A 22,489-nucleotide genomic window follows, 5' to 3' on the forward strand; every position below is an offset into this window, starting at 1 on the left:
TTCAGGAGATTGTCTTGACCAGGACCACACCCCTAAATGCATTGAAGCAACTACCATGTGATTGGTTGATTAGATAATTGCATTAATGAGAAATTGAACAGGTGTTCCTAATAATCCTTTAGGTGAGTGTATATTTGTACTGAAAACAAGATCATCCAGAATGTATGATTTATAGTCATAATTATATGTCTTATCTATTCATTTTTAAGATTTTCTGTTAAAGATATAGTTTTTAAAAAAAATTTTTGTCTCATGTTATTCCAAACCTGTATGGCCTTTTCTTCTGGGAACACAAAAGATGTAATTTTTAATAATGCACTGGTGTTTTTCTGCATGCAGTTACAATGAATAGAGCTTACAAGCTTTATAAAGGCACCATAAACACTTCAGTCTCTATTCATTGTAATGGTATGAGTAAATAACAAGCAGTCCCAAACAACCATTGTTCTGCAGGCTCAGAGAACACACAGCGTTCTGAAGGAGCAACTCAGAGCACCAGGGAACAAAGATGCTTTCAAAAAGGTACTAAACAAACTGTTTATTTTCCCACAATCAACCTATATGAGCTTCTCTGTAACAGCAAGAAGGTCAAATGGAGGCTTTGGCTTTTCAGGAGACTTGCTCCCCTCACTAAACAACCCAATTACTCCAAATACATCTCCTCTAAAGTTCAAGAAGGATCTTAGTAATGTGCTCAGGCGTACCAAAATAATGTCTAAGTGCGCAAAAAATGAAAGATTTCAATATCAACACTATACTATGTCTCAAAAAGTCTCTTTTGTGTTATTTTTTAAAGGTGCTATAGGATGTAAAACTGTATTTACTTATAGAAATGAATAATAAGAATGCTGTGCATGGTAATGACATATCATGAGCCTCAAACACCATTTAGCACAGTGGCGGCTCGTGACTCCTCATCCGAGGGGCGCTAATTCAAAATAAGTGTTTGGAGTATCATGTGTGTGGTTCCCTTTTCCAAAATATGTGTCCTGCGTGTCGAGAGATCCTGTGGGTATCACGTGTTTTGTCAAAATAAGTGCCTGCTGCACACACGTCAAAACTGTTTATGATAAAACAGACGCGCATGTTCACAAAATACACGCAAGACACTCCCTTAACATTAAACTCTGATTACGCATGAGATTATGCGAGTATCTCGCGATCGTCTCTTTTATCATAAACCCTTTAGACGCGTCTGTAGCAGACACTTATTTTGGCAGGACACGTGTTGCACACAGGACCTCTCAAAGCGCATATTTTGAAATTACGAACCACACACATGATGGGCTACATACATGTTTTGACGAACTTCGCACCATGCGCCCTCAAAAAAAGAAGTCACCAGCCGCCACTGATTTAGCACTATATGCTAGTTAATGCTATGTGCTAGCGTTTAGGGTGAAGTTATTCTATTGACGTCACAGTTACGTTTTGCTCAGAAACGTCCATTAACAACCTCCAAACAATTGATTATTCCTCAAATTCTGTATATTCAGTGTTGGGGAAAGTTACTTTTAAAAGTAATGCATTACAATATTAAGTTACTCCCCAAAAAAGTAACTAATTGCGTTACTTAGTTACTTTTCATGGAAAGTAATGCTTACGTTACTTTTTAGTTACTTTTGCGTTACTTTTTCTTGGCTGAGGCTTGATCTCTTTCAGGCCTTGCAGGTGTTTTTATGACTGAGTTGTTCTGCATTCAGAAATTGCATATTTCATCACAAAAATGTTGAGCTCTGGTCTGCCATCCCAGTTTCTGACTCAAACGGTTCCCACACAGGCGTGTACGCATAGAGTGCATAATGAGACTACGTTTAGTTTAATTCATTAAATAATTTTTTAATGAAATTAATTAAACTAAAAAAGTAACTTGCATTACTTTTTTGAAAAAGTAACTCAAATATTAATGTGTACATTTAAAAAGTAATGCGTTACTTTACTGGTACTTCAGGAAAGCGATGTTATTATGTAATCCACGTTACTTGTAATGCGTTACCCCAACACATAACGTTACAGTTGTGATGTACACCCCCAACATTAAATTACACATTAAATTCATTTCAATGTTGTTACAATGCTAAAAACAGTTGTGTGTTAGCACTATATGCTAGTTTATGCTATATGCTAGCGTTTAGGCTAAATTTCTACTTTTGGCGTTACAGTTACGTTTTGCTCAGAAACGTCCATTTACAATCTCCAAAAATTTATTATTCCTCAAATTATGTATCTTCATCTGATACAAGCTCATACATTAGGTCTGTTTACACACACACACAGAGCTACTGAACTGAACTCAACATTATTATTTCATTATTAGGCCATTTCATTCTAAATCCTATAGGTTGTAAATGGATTTGTAAAACTGTTTCTGGATCATTTTTGCACTTAATAAAGCCACATACCTTCTATGTAGATATCAGGGAACAATTTAACAGATTTGAATGCATTCTTTGGCACCTTTAAGGTAAAAGAGAAACATCTGAGCGATAAAACCATCATGTAGAACGTCATACACAAGCTGTATGCTAGTATTCATCTGAAATGATGGATTTTTTAGCATCTTTTCCTCTTTCCGTGAATCATTGGGTGTCATGTTTGATGTCCTCTCTGCATCTGTGATTGAGACACACTTCCTAAAGCAATTAGCGGTAATTGGAGCAGATTAGCGGCCGCGTGGTCTGTGGTGAATCATCTTCTCTGCATCATCTGGCCATCTCAGGCTCCCTGTGGTCCTGTAGCAGATGGAGACGGAGAACACACACAAACACTCCAACAACTGAACATTTGATCCTGCGGCTGCTTCGGGTTACATGTTTAGGAATATTAGTTTAATAGTTAAGTTGACATTTTATAGGTTAACTTGAATGAGCGGTAATGATGCTTGACTAAATAAACACAACTGAAACTCAATCTAGTCTGATCCACAGGGGAAACCTGCTCAGACCGACAGTCCACCTGATATGGAGGTGCAGGTGAACATGGAGGGACAGGTCGGTTCATCTCTCAATTATAAATTAAAGCCCAAATAACTTTATTATCTTTAGTTAAAGAAAGTTAATGATTTTCTCAGATGTACGCAGAATCAAGATCATACATTGTTATTGAGATTGCTTTGGAGAAGCCGCTGGTTCCAAAGAGACCACCGGAAGTGCTAGCCAAACGGTAAATCATTTACAGTACAATAAGCATTGTTGTCATCACCAAAGCTTACCAATGTAAGAGCATATGTTTAATTTAATTTAAATAAATCCCTCTATATACCCCAAAAATACATGTTTATATAAATAAAGCTATTTTTCCAAATGCTATAAATTAAAAGTATTTTTTGTATTGAACCTCAACAACCACTTAGCTTTATTATTGATCCCCCTTATTATTTAGATAAGTGATTGATCAGACTTTTCATTAGTGTTTTCATAAAGCTTTACATTTAATAACTTTAATCTGAAATATTTGGTTGTGTTTATGGTTTTATGTGTGTATGTTGATCTGTGTATTACAGTGTAATGGAGTTAATCCCACCAAGACCTCCTCTGCCTAGACGACCAGCGGGAGCAGAAAGGGTAAGAAACGTATTATTTTTATATTATTATTTAAAAGTTTTATCTCTGTCCTAATCACACAACCTCTTATGTTTTAATAAACCCTCACAATCTGTATCTTGGTTAATGTGAAATCAGTTATCTCTAACGCTCTCTTGTGGTCAGAAGTTAGACATGCAGAGATGTAAACAGCTCTTAAAGGTGCAGTGTGTAATTTTTAGAAGGATCTCTTGACAGAAATGCAATAAAATAAACAAAACTACATTATCATGGGTGTATAAAGACCTTTTAATGATGAATCGTTATGTTTTTATTACCTTAGAATGAGATGTTTTTATACATGTGGGTCCCCTTACGTGGAAGTTGCCATTTTGTGCCACCATGTTTTTTACAGAAACCCTTAACGCACAAAAATGTTTGTCTCCGACGATAACATGTTTTTCTGGTGGTGGCTACTGTAGCTTCTCTATGCGTTTTGAAAGCGAGGGGTGAGCAGTGGGCTGAGCCGTTGGTTGCAATTCGTAACCTCACCACTAGATGCCGCTAAAATTTACACACTGCACCTTTAAATAACCTGAATGAATCTCACAAAGTCACATGACAATAATACATTGCATGCATTTTATCAGGCAGTACATGAATATCAGTCTCAGATAGCGAGCGTGGCCGCACAGGTTTTGGATCAGTACCAGCAGCTGTTTGGAGAGGCGTTTGTGCCGGGCGGGATTCCAGTGGATCCAACACTTCATGAGCATCGTAAAGCACAACTGATCGGAGAACTCAATTACTCTGGGAAATACTTTGCCTTTAAAGAACAGATGAAGGTGATTTTGTATTATAATGCTGAAACCACACCATATGACTGTCACCACCCTCTCTCTGTCCCCTAACACAGTGGTTCCCAACCTTTTTCACTTCAAGGCCCCCCACTCACTAATTTTTTTCTCCAAATAAAATTAACTAGAGTTTGGAATGACTACACAGATGTATATTCGCTACTAAAATGGCTAAAAAAATAAGAAACATCTTGATTTTAGCTTATTTTAATGCTTGTTTTGTCCAATTTTTAATAATTTTAAGTAATCTTGAAGCCCCCCTTTGGGCCCCAGCCTCCTGGTTGGGAAACACTGCCTTAACATACGCAGGTGGTTTATGTACCACAATACTTTATGATCTCTTATGATTGACGTATGCATATGTTAACACGGCTGCTCATTAAGGTGGATTGAGTTACTGAATAGTGAAGTGTTGATATGTAAGTATGGCTAATAATAAATGAATGTGTTCATGTTTGTGATGTCAGGACTGTTGTTGTTGTTGTAGTACTCTGTGGTACGGATTGTCCGGGAGAAGATGTTGAGGACAGAATCCTTCTCAAGCCCTGAGCAGCTCCAGGCGTTCTTGAGTCAGCTCTATGTGTTCCTGGTGGATGAGATGCATGTTGCTCTCAATAAGGTGTTGCACACATACAACACACATTTTGTTTATTTTGCTAAGTCAAATGTCACAGATAAAATCACTCATTCTAGCAAGCACTTCTCTCATGTCCTTCTGAATCAGACTCTTTTATCTAAATCATGTTGCTTTAAACCATACTCTTCTCTCTGAATCATATTACTCTGAATCAGACTTTGATGTCTGAATCATGTTCATCTAATTCAGACTCTTTTCTTTTTAAATCATGTTCCTCTGAATCAGACTCTTCTCTGTCAATCATGTTCGTCTGAGTCAGACTCTGCTCTTTGAATTATGTTCCTCTGAATCAGACTCTGCACTCTGAATCACGTTCCTCTGAATCAGACTCTGCTCTGAAACAACTTTGAATCATTTTGTTTTGAATCAGGCTCTACTCTGTGAATCATGTTCTTTTTAATCGGAATTTGCTTTGTGAGTCATGTTTCTTCAAATCAGACTCTGCTCTTTAAAACATGCTTCACTGAACCAGACTCTTTTATCTAAATCATGTTGCTTTAAACCATACTCTTCTCTCTGAATTATATTACTCTGAATCAGACTTTGATGTCTGAATTATGTTCATCTAATTCAGACTCTTTTCTTTTTAAATCATGTTCCTCTGAATCAGACTCTTCTCTGTCAATCATGTTCGTCTGAGTCAGACTCTGCTCTTTTTAAATCATGTTCCTTTGAATCAGACTCTGCTCTCTGAATTATGTTCCTCCGATTCAGATTTTTCTTTCTGAATTATGTTTGTCTGAATCAGACTCTTCTCTGTCAATCATGTTCTTCTGAATCAGACTCTGCTCTCTGAATCATGTTCCTCTGAATCAGACTCTTTTCTCTGAATCATGTTCCTCTGAATCAGACTCTTTTCTCTAGCCGTTTCCCAATGTCAAGGAAGGATCCTCGGAAGCTAGAATTTCGAGGATGCTACGTCATCGACGTCCGTCGAAGAACTGTTCCAATGTCGAGGATCCTCGAAATTTCAGCCAAGGACTGAGTCCTTCGTTCGAGAAATATCCCATATACAGGAAAGGATGCAAATTTGTATCCTTCGCGCTCTTCACGCGCTGAAATCACCCACAATCCTATGCGCGCAGCACCGAAAGCACACCTTTCAATCACGCAATGACGTAATGACGTGCACTTGCTAGCCTGTTCCATTTAACGTGTTCTCCGAATGCTTAAAAGGAGCCTCGCCTAGCCTCTGAAGGAAGTGACTTGTAAGGACTAGTCCTGCCAAGGAAGTATCCTTGACATTGAGAAACGGCTTCTGAATCATGTTCCTCTGAATCAGATTCTGCTCTCTGAATCATATTACTCTGAATCAGACTCTACTCTCTGAATCATATTACTCTGAATCAGACTTTGATGTCTGAATCATGTTCATCTAATTCAGACTTTTTTCTTGTTAAATCATGTTCCTCTGAATCAGACTCTTCTCTGTCAATCATGTTCGTCTGAGTCAGACTCTGCTCTTTGAATTATGTTCCTCTGAACCAGACTCTTCTCTATGAATCATGTTCCTCTGAACCAGACTCTTCTCTATGAATCATGTTCCTCTAAATCAGACTCTGCACTCTGAATCACGTTCCTCTGAATCAGACTCTGCTCTGAAACAACTTTGAATCATTTTGTTTTGAATCAGACTCTGCTCTGTTAATCATGCTTTTTAATCGGAATTTGCTTTGTGAGTCATGTTTCTCCAAATCAGACTCTACTCTTTAAAACATGCTTCACTGAATCAGACTCTTTTATCTAAATCATGTTGCTTTAAGCCATACTCTTCTCTCTGAATTATATTACTCTGAATCAGACTTTGATGTCTGAATTGTGTTCATCTAATTCAGACTCTTTTCTTTTTAAATCATGTTCCTCTGAATCAGACTCTTCTCTGTCAATCATGTTCGTCTTAGTCAGACTCTTCTCTCTGAATCATGTTGCTCTGATTCAGACTCTCCTCTCTGAATCATGTTCCTCTGAATCAGACTCTGCTCTGTCAATCATGTTCCTCTGATTCAGACTCTGCTCTGAATTAACTTTGAATCATTTTGTTTTGAATCAGACTCTGCTCTCTGAAACATGTTCCTCTGAATCAGACTCTGCTCTCTGAAACATGTTCCTCTGAATCAGACTCTGCTCTTTGAATCAAGTTCCTCTGAATAAGACTCTGCTCTGAATTCACTTTGAATCATGTTCCTCTGAATCAGACTCTGCACTCTGAATCAATTGCCTCTGAATCAGACCCTGCACTCTAAACCATGTTCCTCTGAATCAGACTCTGCTCTGAATTAACTTTGAATCATTTTGTTTTGAATCATGCCCTTTTTAATCAGAATTTGCTTTGTGAGTCATGTTTCTCCAAATCAGACTCTGCTCTTTAAAACATGCTTCACTGAATCAGACTCTTTTATCTAAATCATGTTGCTCTAGTCTAAACCATACTCTTCTCTCTGAATCATATTACTCTGAATAAGACTTTGATGTCTGAATCATGTTCATCTAATTCAAACTCTTTTTTTAAAGTCATGTTCATTTAAATCAGATTTGATATCTGAATCATGTTCATCTGATTCAGACTCTTTTCTTTTTAAATCATGTTCCTCTAAATCAGACTCTTCTCTCTGAATCATGTTTCTCTGAATCAGATTTGTTATCTGAATCTTGTTCATCTGTTTCAGACTCTTCTCTCTGAATCATGTTCCTCTGAATCAGACTCTGCTCTTTTTAAGTCATGTTCATTTAAATCAGATTTGATATCTGAATCATGTTCATCTGAATCAGACTCTTCTCTTTGAATCATGTTCATCTGATTCAGACTCTTTTCTTTTTAAATCATGTTCCTTTAAATCAGACTCTTCTCTATGAATCAGATTTGTTATCTGAATCTTGTTCATCTGATTCAGACTTTTCTCTTTGAATCATGTTCATCTGATTCAGACTCTTTTCTTTTTAAATCACGTTCCTTTAAATCAGACTCTTCTCTCTGAATCATGTTTCTCTGAATCAGATTTGTTTTCTTAATCTTGTTCATCTGATTCAGACTCTTCTCTCTGAATCATGTTCCTCCGAATCAGACTCTGCTCTTTTAAAAATCATGTTCATTTGAATCAGACTCTGCTCTGTCAATTATGTTCGTCTGAATCAGACTCTGCTCTCTGAATCATGTTCCTCTGAATCAGATTTAATATCTGAATCTTGTTCCTCTGAATCAGACTCTTCTTTCTGAATCATGTTTTTCTGAATCAAATTTGATATCTGAATCTTGTCCATCTGATTCAGACTCTTCTCTCTGAATCATGTTCCTCTGAATCAGACTCTTCTCTCTTAATCATGTTCCTCTGAATCAGACTCTGCTCTATGAATCATGTTCCTCTGAATCAGACGTTGATTTCTCAATCATTAGGCTTGTTCGACTTGGAGCCGCAAGAACAGACAGCCGGATGACTTCAAAGTTCCGGGAATCATACGGAGGAGTTTGCTTTTAAATCTCTCTCGCTGTACTTTGACGTCATCCGGCTGTCGGTTATTGCGGCGCCGCATGAAGTCGAACAAGCCTATGTTCTTCTGAATCAGACTCTGCTCTTTGAATCATGTTCAACTGAATCAGACTCCTCTCTCTGAATTCTGTTCCTCTGAATCAGACTTTGATATCTGAACCATGTTCCTCTGAATCAGACTCTTTCAGTGGATTCTCAAGACACACATCATGAGCCTCTGCTAAGCTGCTCTCAGCTCAAACTCTTCGCCAAAGAGGCCGAACTCAACACAGACTACCAGCAGGCCGCACAGTATTATCAAGAGGTAAACTTCCTACATTTACCTTATTCTTATTACACTGACTTGAATAAAATATTATAGAAATTGAATTACTGAAGTCTGCAACAACATTTCAAGAAGTGTCAAGGTGTTACAGTTGGGATTTTTTTTCTGTTTAGTGTCTTGTTCGAGACGGCAGTGACCCGTCCCATTGGTTTGATTATGGAGCGTTTCACATACTGACCGCTGAGCACATTAAAGCTGAGGAGTGTTTCCAGCAGGCCCTGTCCATTGATCAAACGCACACATCCAGGTTAAATAATGAGATGAGTTCTGTTACAGTACAGTCACATCTAAATATAGCGCTGAAATCTTATTTAACTGGCCTTTGTTCTGCTTTGTGCAGTTTGCTCATGTGTGGTGTCCTGTCAGAGATGAATGGACGTTACGAGGATGCTGAGATCTTCTTTGAAAGAGCCACTTGTGTTGAGCCCAACAGTGTGGTTGCCTGGACTGTATTAGGTACGATTTTGGAAAAAGAGCGTTTGGGTTATGAAATATTACTTTTTAAATAATGCTGAGAAACGTTCTGAATATGGTTTCAGGTCTGTTTTGCCAGTCTCAGGATAAGTCCATCCAAGCTGAAATGGCTTTTCTGGAGGCCAATAAACAGCTTAGTTCAGTCCTGCAGAACAGGCCAATGTGTGGGACAGAGATAACCTCTCATCCTCACACTGAGTCTGGTGTCAAAACCACCATATACATGGAGACTGTGCGATTTCTATTGCAGAACTATGCTTTACAGGTCAGAAGTACTAAATAAAGAGCCTAGTCACACTTTTCTTGATCTTTTCTTATAAAATAAAACCTATTGTGTCCTGGAAAGTGTGTCAAATACAAACAAAGTGATAAAAATGACAATATGATTGCGTTTGGTGTGATCCAGATGGCACAGCGGGCGCTGGCACAAGAGCTTCTCTCTCCAGATCGTGGACTCGGCTCATATCATCTCGCTTTGGCCCAGTTACAGCTGCTGAGAGGAGATCATAGCAGTGCTGAGGAGAGCCTGAGAGAGGCACTGATGGACAACTATGAGGTGTGCTGATTATTAGATGGCTGTATGATAAAATGCTTAAATTCTGAGACTGGGTGCTTTTATGTAAATTTGATTCCCATAGGATCCGGATATATGGGCCCTGTGGGGTCACCTGCATTTCATGAGAAGGGATTTCTCTCAAGCTCAGAGCTGCTATGAACGGACACTGGACTCTGTTCTGGATGCTTCGGACAAACACTCAATATATCTCCGCTTGGGTTCAATCTATCTGCAGGATGGAGAGGTAAGATGGAGTTCAGATTTATTTTTTTATTTTTTTAAGTTTATGTGCTTACTACACAGATTCTGACCTTGCAGTCTTTTTAAGCTAATTTGCCCAGATTTTTCAATAAAAGTTTTTACAGTTTAATAATTAAATGACTAAGCTTAAATTAAAATATTAGAAATCTAATGCTTTATTACAAAAATAAAAAAAAGTTTTTTATAAATGTCTCCTCTTTTCAACTCTAAGTTTGCATCCCTGAAATCTATATTTAATGTAGGGCAACTTTTTAAATGACAATTTTAATGTGTATGTTTTAACTTTTTGTAGTATAAAAAAGCCAAATCTACATTTCTGCAAGCATGCAGAAGCTCTCCCTCTTGTCTTACATGGCTTGGGCTGGGAACAGCTTGCTATAGAGTGAGTATATATAATGCTATAGAGTGCGTATTTGTAGTGAGTAAATGTAATGTTATAGAGTAAGTATACACTCACCTAAAGGATTATTAGGAACACCTGTTCAATTTCTCATTAATGCAATTATCTAATCAACTAATCACATGGCAGTTGCTTCAATGCATTTAGGGGTGTGGTCCTGGTCAAGACAATATCCTGAACTCCAAACTGAATGTCAGAATGGGAAAGAAAGGTGATTCAAGCAATTTTGAGCGTGGCATGGTTGTTGGTGCCAAACGGGCCCGTCTGAGTATTTCACAATATGCTCAGTTACTGGGATTTTCACGCACAACCATTTCTAGGGTTTACAAAGAATGGTGTGAAAAGGGAAAAACATCCAGTATGGGGCAGTCATGTGGGCAAAAAAGCAGATAGAAGAGCAACTTTGACTGAAATAACCACTCGTTACAACCGAGGTATGCAGCAAAGCATTTGTGAAACCACAACACGCACGTGACAACACGTGACACAACCTTGAGGCAGATGGGCTACAACAGCAGAAGACCCCACCGGGTACCACTCATCTCCACTACAAATAGGAAAAAGAGGCTACAATTTGCACGAGCTCACCAAAAATGGACAGCTGAAGACTGGAAAATGTTGCTGGTCTGATGAGTCTCGATTTCTGAAATTCTTGAGAGAGAATTTGGCGTAAACAGAATGAGAACATGGATCCATCATGCCTTGTTACCACTGTGCAGGCTGGTGGTTGTGGTGTAATGGTGTGAGGGATGTTTTCTTGGCACGCTTTAGGCCCTTTAGTGCCAATTGGGCATTGTTTAAATGCCACTGCCTACCGGAGCATTGTTTTTGACCATGTCCATCCCTTTATGACCACCATGTACCCATCCTCTGATGGCTACTTCCACAGTCACCAGATCTCAACCCAATAGAGCATCTTTGGGATGTGGTGGAACGGGAGCTTCGTGCCCTGGATGTGCATCCCACAAATCTCCATCAACTGCAACATGCCATCCTATTAATATGGGCCAACATTTCTAAAGAATATTTTCAGCACCTTGTTGAATCAATGCCACGTAGAATTATGGCAGTTCTGAAGGCGAAAGGGGATCAAACACAGTATTAGTATGGTGTTCCTAATAATCCTTTAGGTGAGTGTATATGCATAATGCTATAGAGGAAGTATATATAATGCTTTAAAATGAGTATATATTATGCTATAGAGTGAGTATATATGGGTATAGAATAAGTACCGATGCGAAGTTCGTCACAACATGTATGTAGCACGTCATATGTGTGGTTCCTTATTTCAAAGTATGTGTTCTACGCGTCGAGTGATATGTGCATCACGTGATATGTGCATCACGTGTTTTGTCAAAATAAGTTCCTGCTGCAGACACTTCTAAAGGGTTTATGATAAAAGATACGCTCGCGTTTGCCAGATTCTTGTATAATCTTATGTGTAATCAGAGTTTACTGTTAAGGAAGTGTCTTGTGTGTATTTTGTGAACGTGAGCATCTCTTTTATCATAAAAGGTTTTGACGCATGTGCAGCAGGCACTTATTTTGACAAAACACGCAATGCACATTGTTAACATGATGCAACAAACACATATTTTGAAAACCCAATCAACGCACATGACGCAACGAACACATATTTTGAATTTCGGATGTGCAGTCACGAGCCGCCACTGGCCTATTAGTTCGGCATGTTTATGATCTGTATTTGTTCCCTGTGTATTTTTAGCTGGATGAGCTAACAGAGGCTGAAGATGCCCTGACTGAAGCTAATGCACTAAACAACAGGAACGCTGAGGTCTGGGGCTTTCTGGCTTTAGTCTGTTTACGGGTATGTGATGTCATAAGCCATTTTAATGCAACTTTTCATTTACTTCCTCAATATGCACTTCTTTGTTTTTATACATCCACTATTACAATTAAATAAAGTTGCATTGAGTCTTCATTTGTATGAAGTATATTTAATTATTTTTAAACAACATGTTTGTCCTTTCAGGCTGGCAAAAAGCTTGAGGCTGAACAGTCATATAAATATGCTATAAAGGTTTGTATTATTTAATTATATTATATTTACATATATGTATTTGGTGTATGATTTTATCCAGTATAACTTACAGTGTATTCAATTTATACATTTCTTTTATCTGCATGTGTGTCATGTACCTTTGCGTTACTTACTCTGCTTTGAAGTGGTTTTGAAATGTATCTCATTATGTGTGTTTGTTTCCATAGATGAATTTACAGAAAGAGTCTCTTCTGCAGGAGATTCATGACCTGCAGGCACGTGTTGGATTTGGAAACCCTTCCTTTTAATCATTCTTATATTGTCTTATAACTGTTATTTTCTATGATCCTAATGAAAAGTGTGTGAAGGGAAATAAAAGTAAGAAAAAATACTAATATCTGTGTGTTTACTGTACACAATACTGTACGCTTTGAATTTCAGGGTCGCGGCGCCTTTAAGAAGCCGCTCTGACGGCACGTGGTTCATTCCGCTACTTCCTGTTTTGTGTTAGTAAAGAAGGGGACAAAGCGCAAGCGCATCCATCAAACTGGCATTAGATTAACAACTATATTAACATTCTTCCAGATTGATCTTATTGATTAATATTATCGCTATCATTCATAGGAAGATTTCTGGCGAACTGACTGTAAGTAAATGAGACTTTATGAAAAATACTTTTGCTTAACGACGTCACGTAGTGTCGCATTGATTCTTTACATTGAACGTTATTCATCTAACGTTAGACGTGATATTGTACTGATGAAATGATTTGATTTGTTGACATAAGACGGTGTGACTGTGATCATTGTTGTTTTGTGTCTCTGGCAAACACCAGAATGCTGTTGAATAATGGTCATCGCTGCTCTTTTGTGTTTTGTTATTTACTGACACAAACACAGTTTTACTGTGCTGAAAGACTAAAGGCTCACATTGAATGTCTGTACTCCCACTACATGCCTCACCATTGTTATTTCTAACAGTCTGCTGTCAATGAGAGATTTTTGGCTTGTAGTAATAGCATTAGATAAAAGCCTGCAGTTACATTCAGGTGATAAATCACTGACACAACTTTTCAGGTCATGTTTCTCATCTATTCCAAGTGATGGGTGACACCCACATGAAAAAAAAACCGTAGTATATTTGAGCATTTACTACAGTAAAATTCCTGGACACTATATTGTTTTTAACATTACAATAGTAAATATTAAAATATACTACACTGTTTACTGCAGTTTATCAATTTACTATGCTTAATACTGTGGGAATCTAGTAATTACCATGTACTACAGTAGGTGTTTTCAAGCTTTTTGCCAGCCAAGCGCCCTTGGGCTACCCACTGTCATTTTAATTTAATATGTAAATCATTTATTAGCACATTTGTATGTTTACCTTCAAAAACATTTATTTTTTATTCGTTTTAATGTTTTAATCAATAGTATTATTTTACATAGAATACTACTGATAAAAACATTAAAACGAATAGGAAACAAATGTTTTTGAAGTTATTTGTATTATTAACTTTATTACTACTTAACATCAGTGGCTAGGCTACATAAGGGCCAGGGTGTCACTGGCCCACTCAGATTGACGGCTGGCCCACCCAGTCACAAATTAAAAGCAGAAGAAATCGCGCATAAATTACAATAATCTCTTTAATACTTATCGCTCAAATACCCTTCATTCAGAAATAAATAACTATTTATATATCATTTGCACGTGTTTCTAAACCGTGCAAATGTCAAGCCTTTTTAAACGATTTGAGCGCAAATTTGAGCACAAAGAGTGAAATCCGCTTATGTTTGTGTCATTATGTTAACCAAACAACAGATGACAAAAGGAAAATCACTTCTGTAGCTTTAAAAAGATTAATTACAATTATATTTAATTTATAGAATAAAGAAGACCGTGTTATTATTCATTTGATTCTATTTCTGTTCCTTAATACTAGTGCTGGGCAAAGATAAATCGCAATTAATTACATACAAAATAAAAGTGATTTTTTTGCATAATATATGTTTGTGTACTAATATAATGTGTATATATAACAACACACGTATACATAAATTTATTTGAGAAATTTTTTAATTATATATGTAATGTTATAGAGTGAGCATATATGCATAATGCTATAGAGGAAGTATATAATGCTATAGAGTGAGTATATGCAACAATATACAGTGAGTATATACACTCTAAAAAATTTGCTGTAATTTTGCAGCTGGTTGCCAGTAACTTACTGTAGAAGGTAAAGTCAAAAAATGTTTCATGTTCATTTAACTTTGAACAAAATATTGCCAGTAAATAACATAAATGTAAAATCTACAGTAAGTTACTGGCAGCTAGTTGCCAGTAATAGCCATTAATACTGTAATTTCTACAGACATTTTTTACAGTGTATGCTTAATACTATAGACGGTTTCATTGGACACATGCGTGTTGTCATGGTTATTCGCTGAACCGAAGTGAACTTCCGGTCTGTATTTATTATTTATTGGATCTCGGAAACAAATACCTTGTCGATAAAAAAAAGTTTTGGTTTGCTAAAGATGACCTTGTTATTATTCTTTGATTCTATTTCTGTTCCTAAATACTTCATATATTTTTATTAAAAACTTAAATATTTTTAACTTATTATTTCTTGATTTGTTTTTATTTTATTTTTCTTATTTCCATTTTTTGCTGATCTGAATTTTTTTAGATCCATGACTCAAAAAAAAAAAAAACGTAATGCAATCCGTTTAACCATTACATTATAAAATTATTAGGGCTGGGCAAAAAAAAAAAGATTTTTCGATTAATTTTTTTAATGTAGTCGATTCAAAATCAATTCTCAAAGAGCAGAATAGTTTTTTTTCTTTCATATTTATTTCCGCCAACATAGAACGTAAGATTAACGCTAATCTAATTACTAGTCTTCTTCACTAGATGTCACCCTCTTTTTTGCCTTGCGGGATGTTACCAAGGAGCGAAAGGCAAGCCTGTCATCCATTCATTCAGTGCTTAAAATGGCAGTTTCAGGTGCTTCATTAGTAAGTACCCACTTGTAAACTGCTGTTCACTGTTCTTTTTTATTAATATAGTGTTTGTATTAAATCTATATTCATTGAGTTGAATCGAGAATCGACTATAAAAACCGACCCGAGAACCGGAATTGAAAATTTAACAAAGAATCGAAATCAAATCGATCTGGAACATCTGAATCGATACCCAGCCCTAAAAATGATGTAATTTAAGAGTAGGTTTTGATGTCCAACCCATTTTACAAAGATCCACTTAGTTTAAATTTCTGGCCCCGCCACTCATAGACATTGTATACGCAGACGCCCTTATTACATGCTGGAGCATAATCCAGCATTGCCCCCATAATGGTTGGGTCTCCTCATTTTACGGTAGCACCAGAGTCATTGAAGTCAAAGGAGAGCGAGCAACTATGCCTGTATTTTGTGCAACTTACGGTTGCAATAACCAGCATTGAATTGATTCCAGATCGCACGGGAAGACTGAACAATAATTTTGGTTATTTTACCATTTATAATATTATGTCATTACTTGCATGTAACCAAACCGTGTGAAAATTCGGCAAAAAACTCTGGGAGTTATTATTGTAGGTGGAGATAAACCTTCCTCAGTCGAAATAAATGAATGTGGGCACTTCGGGGACCCATCCAAGATGGCGGCCGCGCTGATACATCAGCTCCAATAGGCAACGTCAGACTCTGAGGGCGTCTATGTATATATTGTCTACTGTATGTCCCCTCTGTTTAACGCATATCAGTCTGTTTTGCATGACTTCCTCAGTTTTCTGATATAGTGTTGTGTAATGATGATGACATGACATTCAGATTAAACTAATAAAAATGTAACTAACTTTGTAATGTTGCATCAAACCGTCAGGAGAGATTAAACAGAAGTCAGTGGAATGTCTGCAATAAAGGCAGAAGATGCAGCCAATGGGAAGAGCACAGCTAACGGAGGAGGAGGAGCCATGTATGAAGAGGGAGGAGTTACAGTCCTCAGGTGCATATTATAGGATTTAAAATGTGTTTAACTTTGCTTATATAGAGAATATAAACATTACTTGCACTTCAGTCATGAATATGAACATAAAGACATTTTGTAAATCTCACAGACCTACAGATCTCTCTGAGATGTTGGCTGCGGGAACCAAAGAAGTTCACGAGAAGGCCGAAAACACCCAGTTTGTGAAGGATTTCCTGAGGGGACGAATTCGTAAAGAGCTTTTTAAGGTAGCACCATTAACCAACAAGATTACGTATGTGATGTATGTCTTCACACTGAGGTCTTGATCTGTGTTTGTGTTGTCAGCTTGGTCACGTGGCTTTATACTTCACTTACGCTGCTATGGAAGAGGAGATCGAGAGGAATAAAGATCACCCACAGTTCGCTCCCCTTTACTTTCCCAACGAGCTCAATCGTCGGGATGCTCTGGCTCGGGATCTGGAATACTTCTACGGTGAAGACTGGGAAACTCAGATCAGCTGCTCTCCGGCCACTGAACGTTACGTGAGTCGCATCCACGAGATCGGCCGGGAGGATCCTGTGCTCCTGGTGGCTCACGCTTACACCCGCTATATGGGTGACCTCTCGGGCGGTCAGGTGTTGAGAAAGGTCGCCCAGCGGGCTATGAAACTGCCGCCCACTGGAGAAGGGCTGAACTTCTATCAGTTTGATGGCATCCACAACGCCAAAGCTTTTAAGCAGCTGTACCGTAGCCGTATGAATGAGCTGGAGCTGGACGTGACTACCAAAGAGAAGGTCGTGGAGGAAGCCATCCGTGCCTTTAACTTTAACATGGAGGTAAGGTGTAGCTTATTATGTCATAGACCTCATTAGCGGCTCTCTCTATGGGCTGCTATAAATAAGTCTCTTCTATATTGGAATGGTCCAAACCCGTGTTGCAATGTTTGACGTGTTCCTGCAGAAACGGGTCAATTTAAAGGAAAACACCACCGTTTTTCGATATTTTGTACCTCAACTTAGATGAATTAATACATACAAATCTTTTTTCAATGCATGCACTTAATCATTGTACAGTGCGTCGTGAATGTGTTAGCATTTAGCCTAGCCCCATTCATTCCTTAGGATCCAAACAGGGATAAATTTGGAAGCCACCAAACACTTCCATGTTTTCCCTATTTAAAGACTGTTACATGAGTAGTTACACGAGTAAGTATGATGGCACAAAATAAAACGTGATTTTTTTATGCGGATAAAAAATTAGTACTATATTGTATGACGGAAGAGCACTTAGTTTGCAGCATTTTGACCTCGGGCGCAGTAATATTGATGCAAATTTGAGGGGGAGTAGTCAGTAGTGATGATGTTACTGCGTGCCGAGGTCAAAGTCTTTAAATAGTGAAAACATGGAAGTGTTTGGTGGCTTCTAAATTCATCCCTGTTTGGATCCTAAGGAATGAATGGGGCTAGGCTAAATGCTAACACATTCACAACGCACTATACAAAGATTAAGTGCGCACATTGAAAAAAGATAGGTGTTTATTAATTCAGCTAAGTTGAGGTAAGAACATGGAAAGATTTTGTTTAACGACTGTTAACATTAAGGTAGGATTATTTTTATTTATAAAGTAATGTTTTTTTGAGGCTACGGTCATTGGGTTGGTTATGTTACGCAGATCTGGCAACCCTGCAACCCTCTTACAGTGAAGGGTTATCCTATTTATTCAGTCATTTAAATCACGGCAAGGTTTACAAACATAGGCTGTTGTGGTATCCTGGAAATCCCAGAGTGACATTCCCAACTGGACCCGTCGAATGAGGAATCTATGTATTTATATCTATATTTTCATAGTACTGTAAGACCCTGACCAAACGGTGCCCCTCGAAAAACACAGCATTAACACCTGAATGTCTGTTAATACATCATCAGTAAGCGCTGGAAAATACAGAACACGCAAGGACAGCGTGTGTCCCACAAGTCTTAAAAAGTGAAGCCTCTGGCTCTTTGATCGCCCCCTTTTGGCTGGCTGCAGTACAAGTCATAAACCCCGCCCTCTCTATTCAAACAAATGGGAGATGGTTTTGGTCCTTTCAGGTACACTAGTTGATATCACGCTGATATATGTACAATTGTTCTTTTTTGTGATATGTTTTATTTTAGCTAATAATTTGATGCTATAGAAACGGGGCGTGTCGTTATGATTGGAGTGGTTGAATTGTGCGCGCGAGCGTTTGGGCGGAAGTTTGATACCGCGGCTCCGCCTCTGGCTCCACAGACGATTTCTTCTGCGCATACCTTGGCTCCAAACTGACGTTTTTACGTAACATGGCGGCAACCATGGTCGGACATTTTTGGCTTCAATTTATTACAATGGAGGGAGGTGACATCACGTCGTCCATCTGTTTTGACAGTTTATGGCAAGGACCCTTCGCCATGCCGATTGTTTTCCATCGTTGGGCCAACGGGTGGTTTTCCCTTATAGTACATAAACTCTTTCAGTGCAAATCAACATTTGGTGATAATATGACCCCTCGTTAGCATTAATTTTATGTAATTTAATTAATTTAATACAAACACATTGTTGCCTGCAAGAGATTGTAGCTTCTGAATAAGATATGACTGTTAATGTGAATCTGTCTCTCTTGACTATGTAATGAAAGATGAGAGATGGATTTGAGTTCGGCCCATGAGCAGATGGAGAGCTTTGTCCTCACACCAGATTATAGAAAAGCTTTCACATTAAATGAGGTCAAGCCTATTCATTCACATCATCTAACTAACATCCACTAACAAGTGTTTATTGTGTACTAAAGCGTCTATCTAGTTCATGTAACACACCGTATGACATCATCACACTTTCTACCCAATGTACTGTATTACCTGTGTACTGTTACTGTAAAGATGCTTTTGTGCTTCTCGCAGGTTTTTGGGGAACTAGCCGAGGTTGGAAAAACCCTTCAGGATGACGTTTTGGATTCAGCTCCCGTTCATGGTGAAATGCAGGGAGACATCAGCCAGTGTCCGTACTACGCTGCCAAAGCGGGTAAGCATGACCACCAAGATTCCTGCGAACACAGTCTGAGACAAAAGTATACCACTATTTAGGTAGGGCGGACAGCGTACAACTCGCAAAGGGCAAGACTGTCAATCAGTGGCAGTGGGCGGGGCTTTATCAGTGTGATGTCACATTAACAAGAGAATCAAAAACGTAGTATTGCACATTTTACTATTGTCCGTTTTCATAGTACAATTCTCTCTTTCAGCTGCTTCTGGAGGATCGGCTTGTATTTTTCAAATGGCCGTTAGCGTGCTCAAAAGTCCGTCCGGTCAAGTCCTGTTGGCTGCCTGGATCGCCGCTTTAGCCGGATTTGCTGCTTGGTACCTCATGTGAACTGATGAGAAGAGGACGTTGTTGGATAGTAAAGAAAACCTTGCACAACATTTAGTCCAGCTTTAAAACTGTGAGGCACCTTGAAACGATTCAGTGAACCTCATTTGCTGCCCGCTAGGGTAACTCTTAACATTTACTCTTTTAGTGGTCTGTTTTGACATTCTTTACTTTTTAAACTCAGTGTTCATTGAATATGAAGTTAAAGGAACACGCCCACATTTTGGGAATTTAGCTTATTCACCGTATCCCCCAGAGTTAGATAAGTCCATACATACCTCTCTCATCTCCGTGCGTGCTGTAACTCTGTCTGACGCAGCCCCCGCTAGCTTAGCTTAGCACAAAGACTGGAAATGCATGGCTCCAGCTAGTATACTGCTCCCAATAAGTGACAAAATAACGCGATCATTTTCCTATTTATGTGTTGTGATTTGTATAGTCAAACCGTGTACAAATAACAAGGTGATATGAGACACAGCGATCTTTTAACAGTATACATACTGAGAACTATATTCTCTGAAGACGAAGCACTGCCGCATGGGCGGAGTGATCTACTCGCAGCACACGAGAAGCCCCTGGTGAGGAGCAGAGAATTCGGTCAGAGTTGTGCAAATCACTCCGCCCATGCGGCAGTGCTTCGTTTTCAGAGAATATAGTTCTCAGTATGTATACTGTTAAAAGATCGCTGTGTCTCATATCACCTTGTTATTTGTACACGGTTTGACTATACAAATCACAACACATAAATAGGAAAATGATCGCGTTATTTTGTCACTTATTGGGAGCAGTATACTAGCTGGAGCCATGCATTTCCAGTCTTTGTGCTAAGCTAAGCTAGCGGGGGCTGCGTCAGACAGAGTTACAGCACGCACGGAGATGAGAGAGGTATGTATGGACTTATCTAACTCTGGGGGATACGGTGAATAAGCTAAATTCCCAAAATGTGGGCGTGTTCCTTTAAGGGTGCAGAGCTGCAGGAAAAAGCATAGCGTTATTTTTATAGAGAGAGGTTTTATTATAGTAGACGCGAGTACTAAGTCCAAACATGGTACCGAATGGAAAAACAAGATCGATTACATCGTCATTCAGAACGTACTGTAATTTATTGCGCTATTTATTGCGTCACCAAGGTGTGTTTTTTAATACTGTAGTTAACTGTATTGTAACGCATCTGATTGACTAGGTATTGCATTTCTCCTTTGTATACACAAAAACACATAATATTAAGTATAGCTATACAACGGGACCAGACTTGACCAAACACTGCATAAAATATTTAGATTTGCATTGAGGAAAGACATTTTCCATAGGCCAAGCATGATTTGTAATGAAACATAGTATGCGTTACTGCGGCAGTACATCTGCGTTACTGAAGGCCAAATTTAATGGGCTATCAAACGGTTAATGAAAACATTACAAGACATTTCGCAGTATAAAGACTCGAATTCAGAGTTATGTTGCAGATTTAATATCACTGATAGCAAATATCTGAGACAGTTTGTACCAGTGGCTGTCCCATGTGGGATGTGTAATGCACAGAATTACTAATGGATTATGCAATGGCAATTTTATTAAAAAACAAACAAACATTGAAAACAAAAAATGCATTGCATTTGTATTTGTTGACAGGGTTGTTGATAGAGTTTGGTATCTGGGCACAGTATGCAATAGTCTGATGGCTTATATAGCCGTATATCAGTACTATGTTTTACCAGGGATCACACAACTAAAGAAACATAATTTTAAAAGTATTTCAAAAGGAGCAATACTGTATTTGTACAACCCGGCAAGCAATGTTGCGTTTGAAAGACGTTTAATAGCCGTCTAGGATAAAATTGGGGCAGTCAGTTAAAATTGACGAAAATTATGGCTATTGCTTGCTGGGAAGCTATTATTTAAAGTAGTACCTTTCTCCAAAGGTGATTTATTGGTATTAAACCATTGATCTGAGTTGATATTATTAACATTATTGGATGCAATAATTCATTAACACTTAACCCATCGCATGTGCAATGTTCACCACAGCACTGTGATATATATACAGTAACACACTGAGGATTGTGTATGTTTGACTATAAGTGTGGACCATATGTCTTTTGATCTATGTAGCTTTATAGAAATAAGATTGTCACCTAATTATACTGATAAAAGGTGTTTTATGTAAAATCACCAAATCCTCGGTCTGTACATGTATGGCTTTAAACAGGGCTTGATCTTTTTTAACCAAAAGGAAAACACAGGAAACTTGCAAACTGTAATACAGGTCACAATGTATTTAAAGTATTTTGCATAAATTGGTTTTGCGATAACTTATGTTGTCTTTAGTTACGAAAAATTGGTTTTTAAATCAATGGACAGAATTGTTGTTGGTTTATCTGGACTGTGTTTGAAATAGGAGACTAGCTTACTAAATGAATGCTGCACAGGACACACTACTGCAGTGCATACTATTGTCAAAAATAGTATATGAAAGTCGGTTGTGTGCTACATTGTTGACCTCATCACATGGCGTGTGGCATCCAGTTATCATCTCTAAATAATAATAAAAAAACTTTAATTCAGTTTTGTGTAAAGTGTCTTCATTTTTAGTTTATGTTAATCGTA

At 38.1% G+C, this 22,489-nt stretch overlaps 2 protein-coding genes across 3 annotated transcripts in view; both read left to right on the top strand.

Moving 5' to 3' along the window:
* The window catches only part of LOC141362763 (cilia- and flagella-associated protein 70-like), a 26,564-nt gene extending 13,653 nt beyond the window's left edge, over window positions 1-12,911 (top strand). Inside the window, exons 10-25 of one of the 2 annotated variants that reach the window (XM_073864981.1) lie at window positions 454-522; window positions 2,928-2,990; window positions 3,071-3,162; window positions 3,503-3,563; window positions 4,172-4,366; window positions 4,866-4,997; window positions 8,679-8,804; window positions 8,939-9,072; window positions 9,166-9,281; window positions 9,365-9,564; window positions 9,706-9,855; window positions 9,938-10,099; window positions 10,409-10,498; window positions 12,243-12,344; window positions 12,510-12,557; window positions 12,746-12,911. In XM_073864981.1, coding sequence (XP_073721082.1) covers window positions 454-522; window positions 2,928-2,990; window positions 3,071-3,162; window positions 3,503-3,563; window positions 4,172-4,366; window positions 4,866-4,997; window positions 8,679-8,804; window positions 8,939-9,072; window positions 9,166-9,281; window positions 9,365-9,564; window positions 9,706-9,855; window positions 9,938-10,099; window positions 10,409-10,498; window positions 12,243-12,344; window positions 12,510-12,557; window positions 12,746-12,826 — 1,821 coding nt within the window. In that variant the 3' untranslated portion in view covers window positions 12,827-12,911. The remainder of the gene's footprint in view (window positions 1-453; window positions 523-2,927; window positions 2,991-3,070; window positions 3,163-3,502; window positions 3,564-4,171; window positions 4,367-4,865; window positions 4,998-8,678; window positions 8,805-8,938; window positions 9,073-9,165; window positions 9,282-9,364; window positions 9,565-9,705; window positions 9,856-9,937; window positions 10,100-10,408; window positions 10,499-12,242; window positions 12,345-12,509; window positions 12,558-12,745) is intronic. The other variant, XM_073864982.1, reaches the window with a different exon arrangement.
* Window positions 12,912-13,010: 99 nt separating this feature from the next.
* On the top strand, window positions 13,011-20,087 carry LOC141362764 (heme oxygenase 2-like). The gene is made up of 6 exons (XM_073864986.1): window positions 13,011-13,164; window positions 16,413-16,535; window positions 16,648-16,765; window positions 16,845-17,336; window positions 19,420-19,540; window positions 19,761-20,087. The coding sequence occupies exons 2-6, from the start codon at window positions 16,438-16,440 to the stop codon at window positions 19,886-19,888; spliced, it is 957 nt and encodes a 318-aa protein (XP_073721087.1). The 5' UTR covers window positions 13,011-13,164; window positions 16,413-16,437; the 3' UTR covers window positions 19,889-20,087.
* Window positions 20,088-22,489: the final 2,402 nt, after the last annotated feature.

Source organism: Misgurnus anguillicaudatus, unplaced genomic scaffold (assembly GCF_027580225.2).
Source record: "Misgurnus anguillicaudatus unplaced genomic scaffold, ASM2758022v2 HiC_scaffold_29, whole genome shotgun sequence".
Taxonomy (NCBI): domain Eukaryota; kingdom Metazoa; phylum Chordata; class Actinopteri; order Cypriniformes; family Cobitidae; genus Misgurnus; species Misgurnus anguillicaudatus.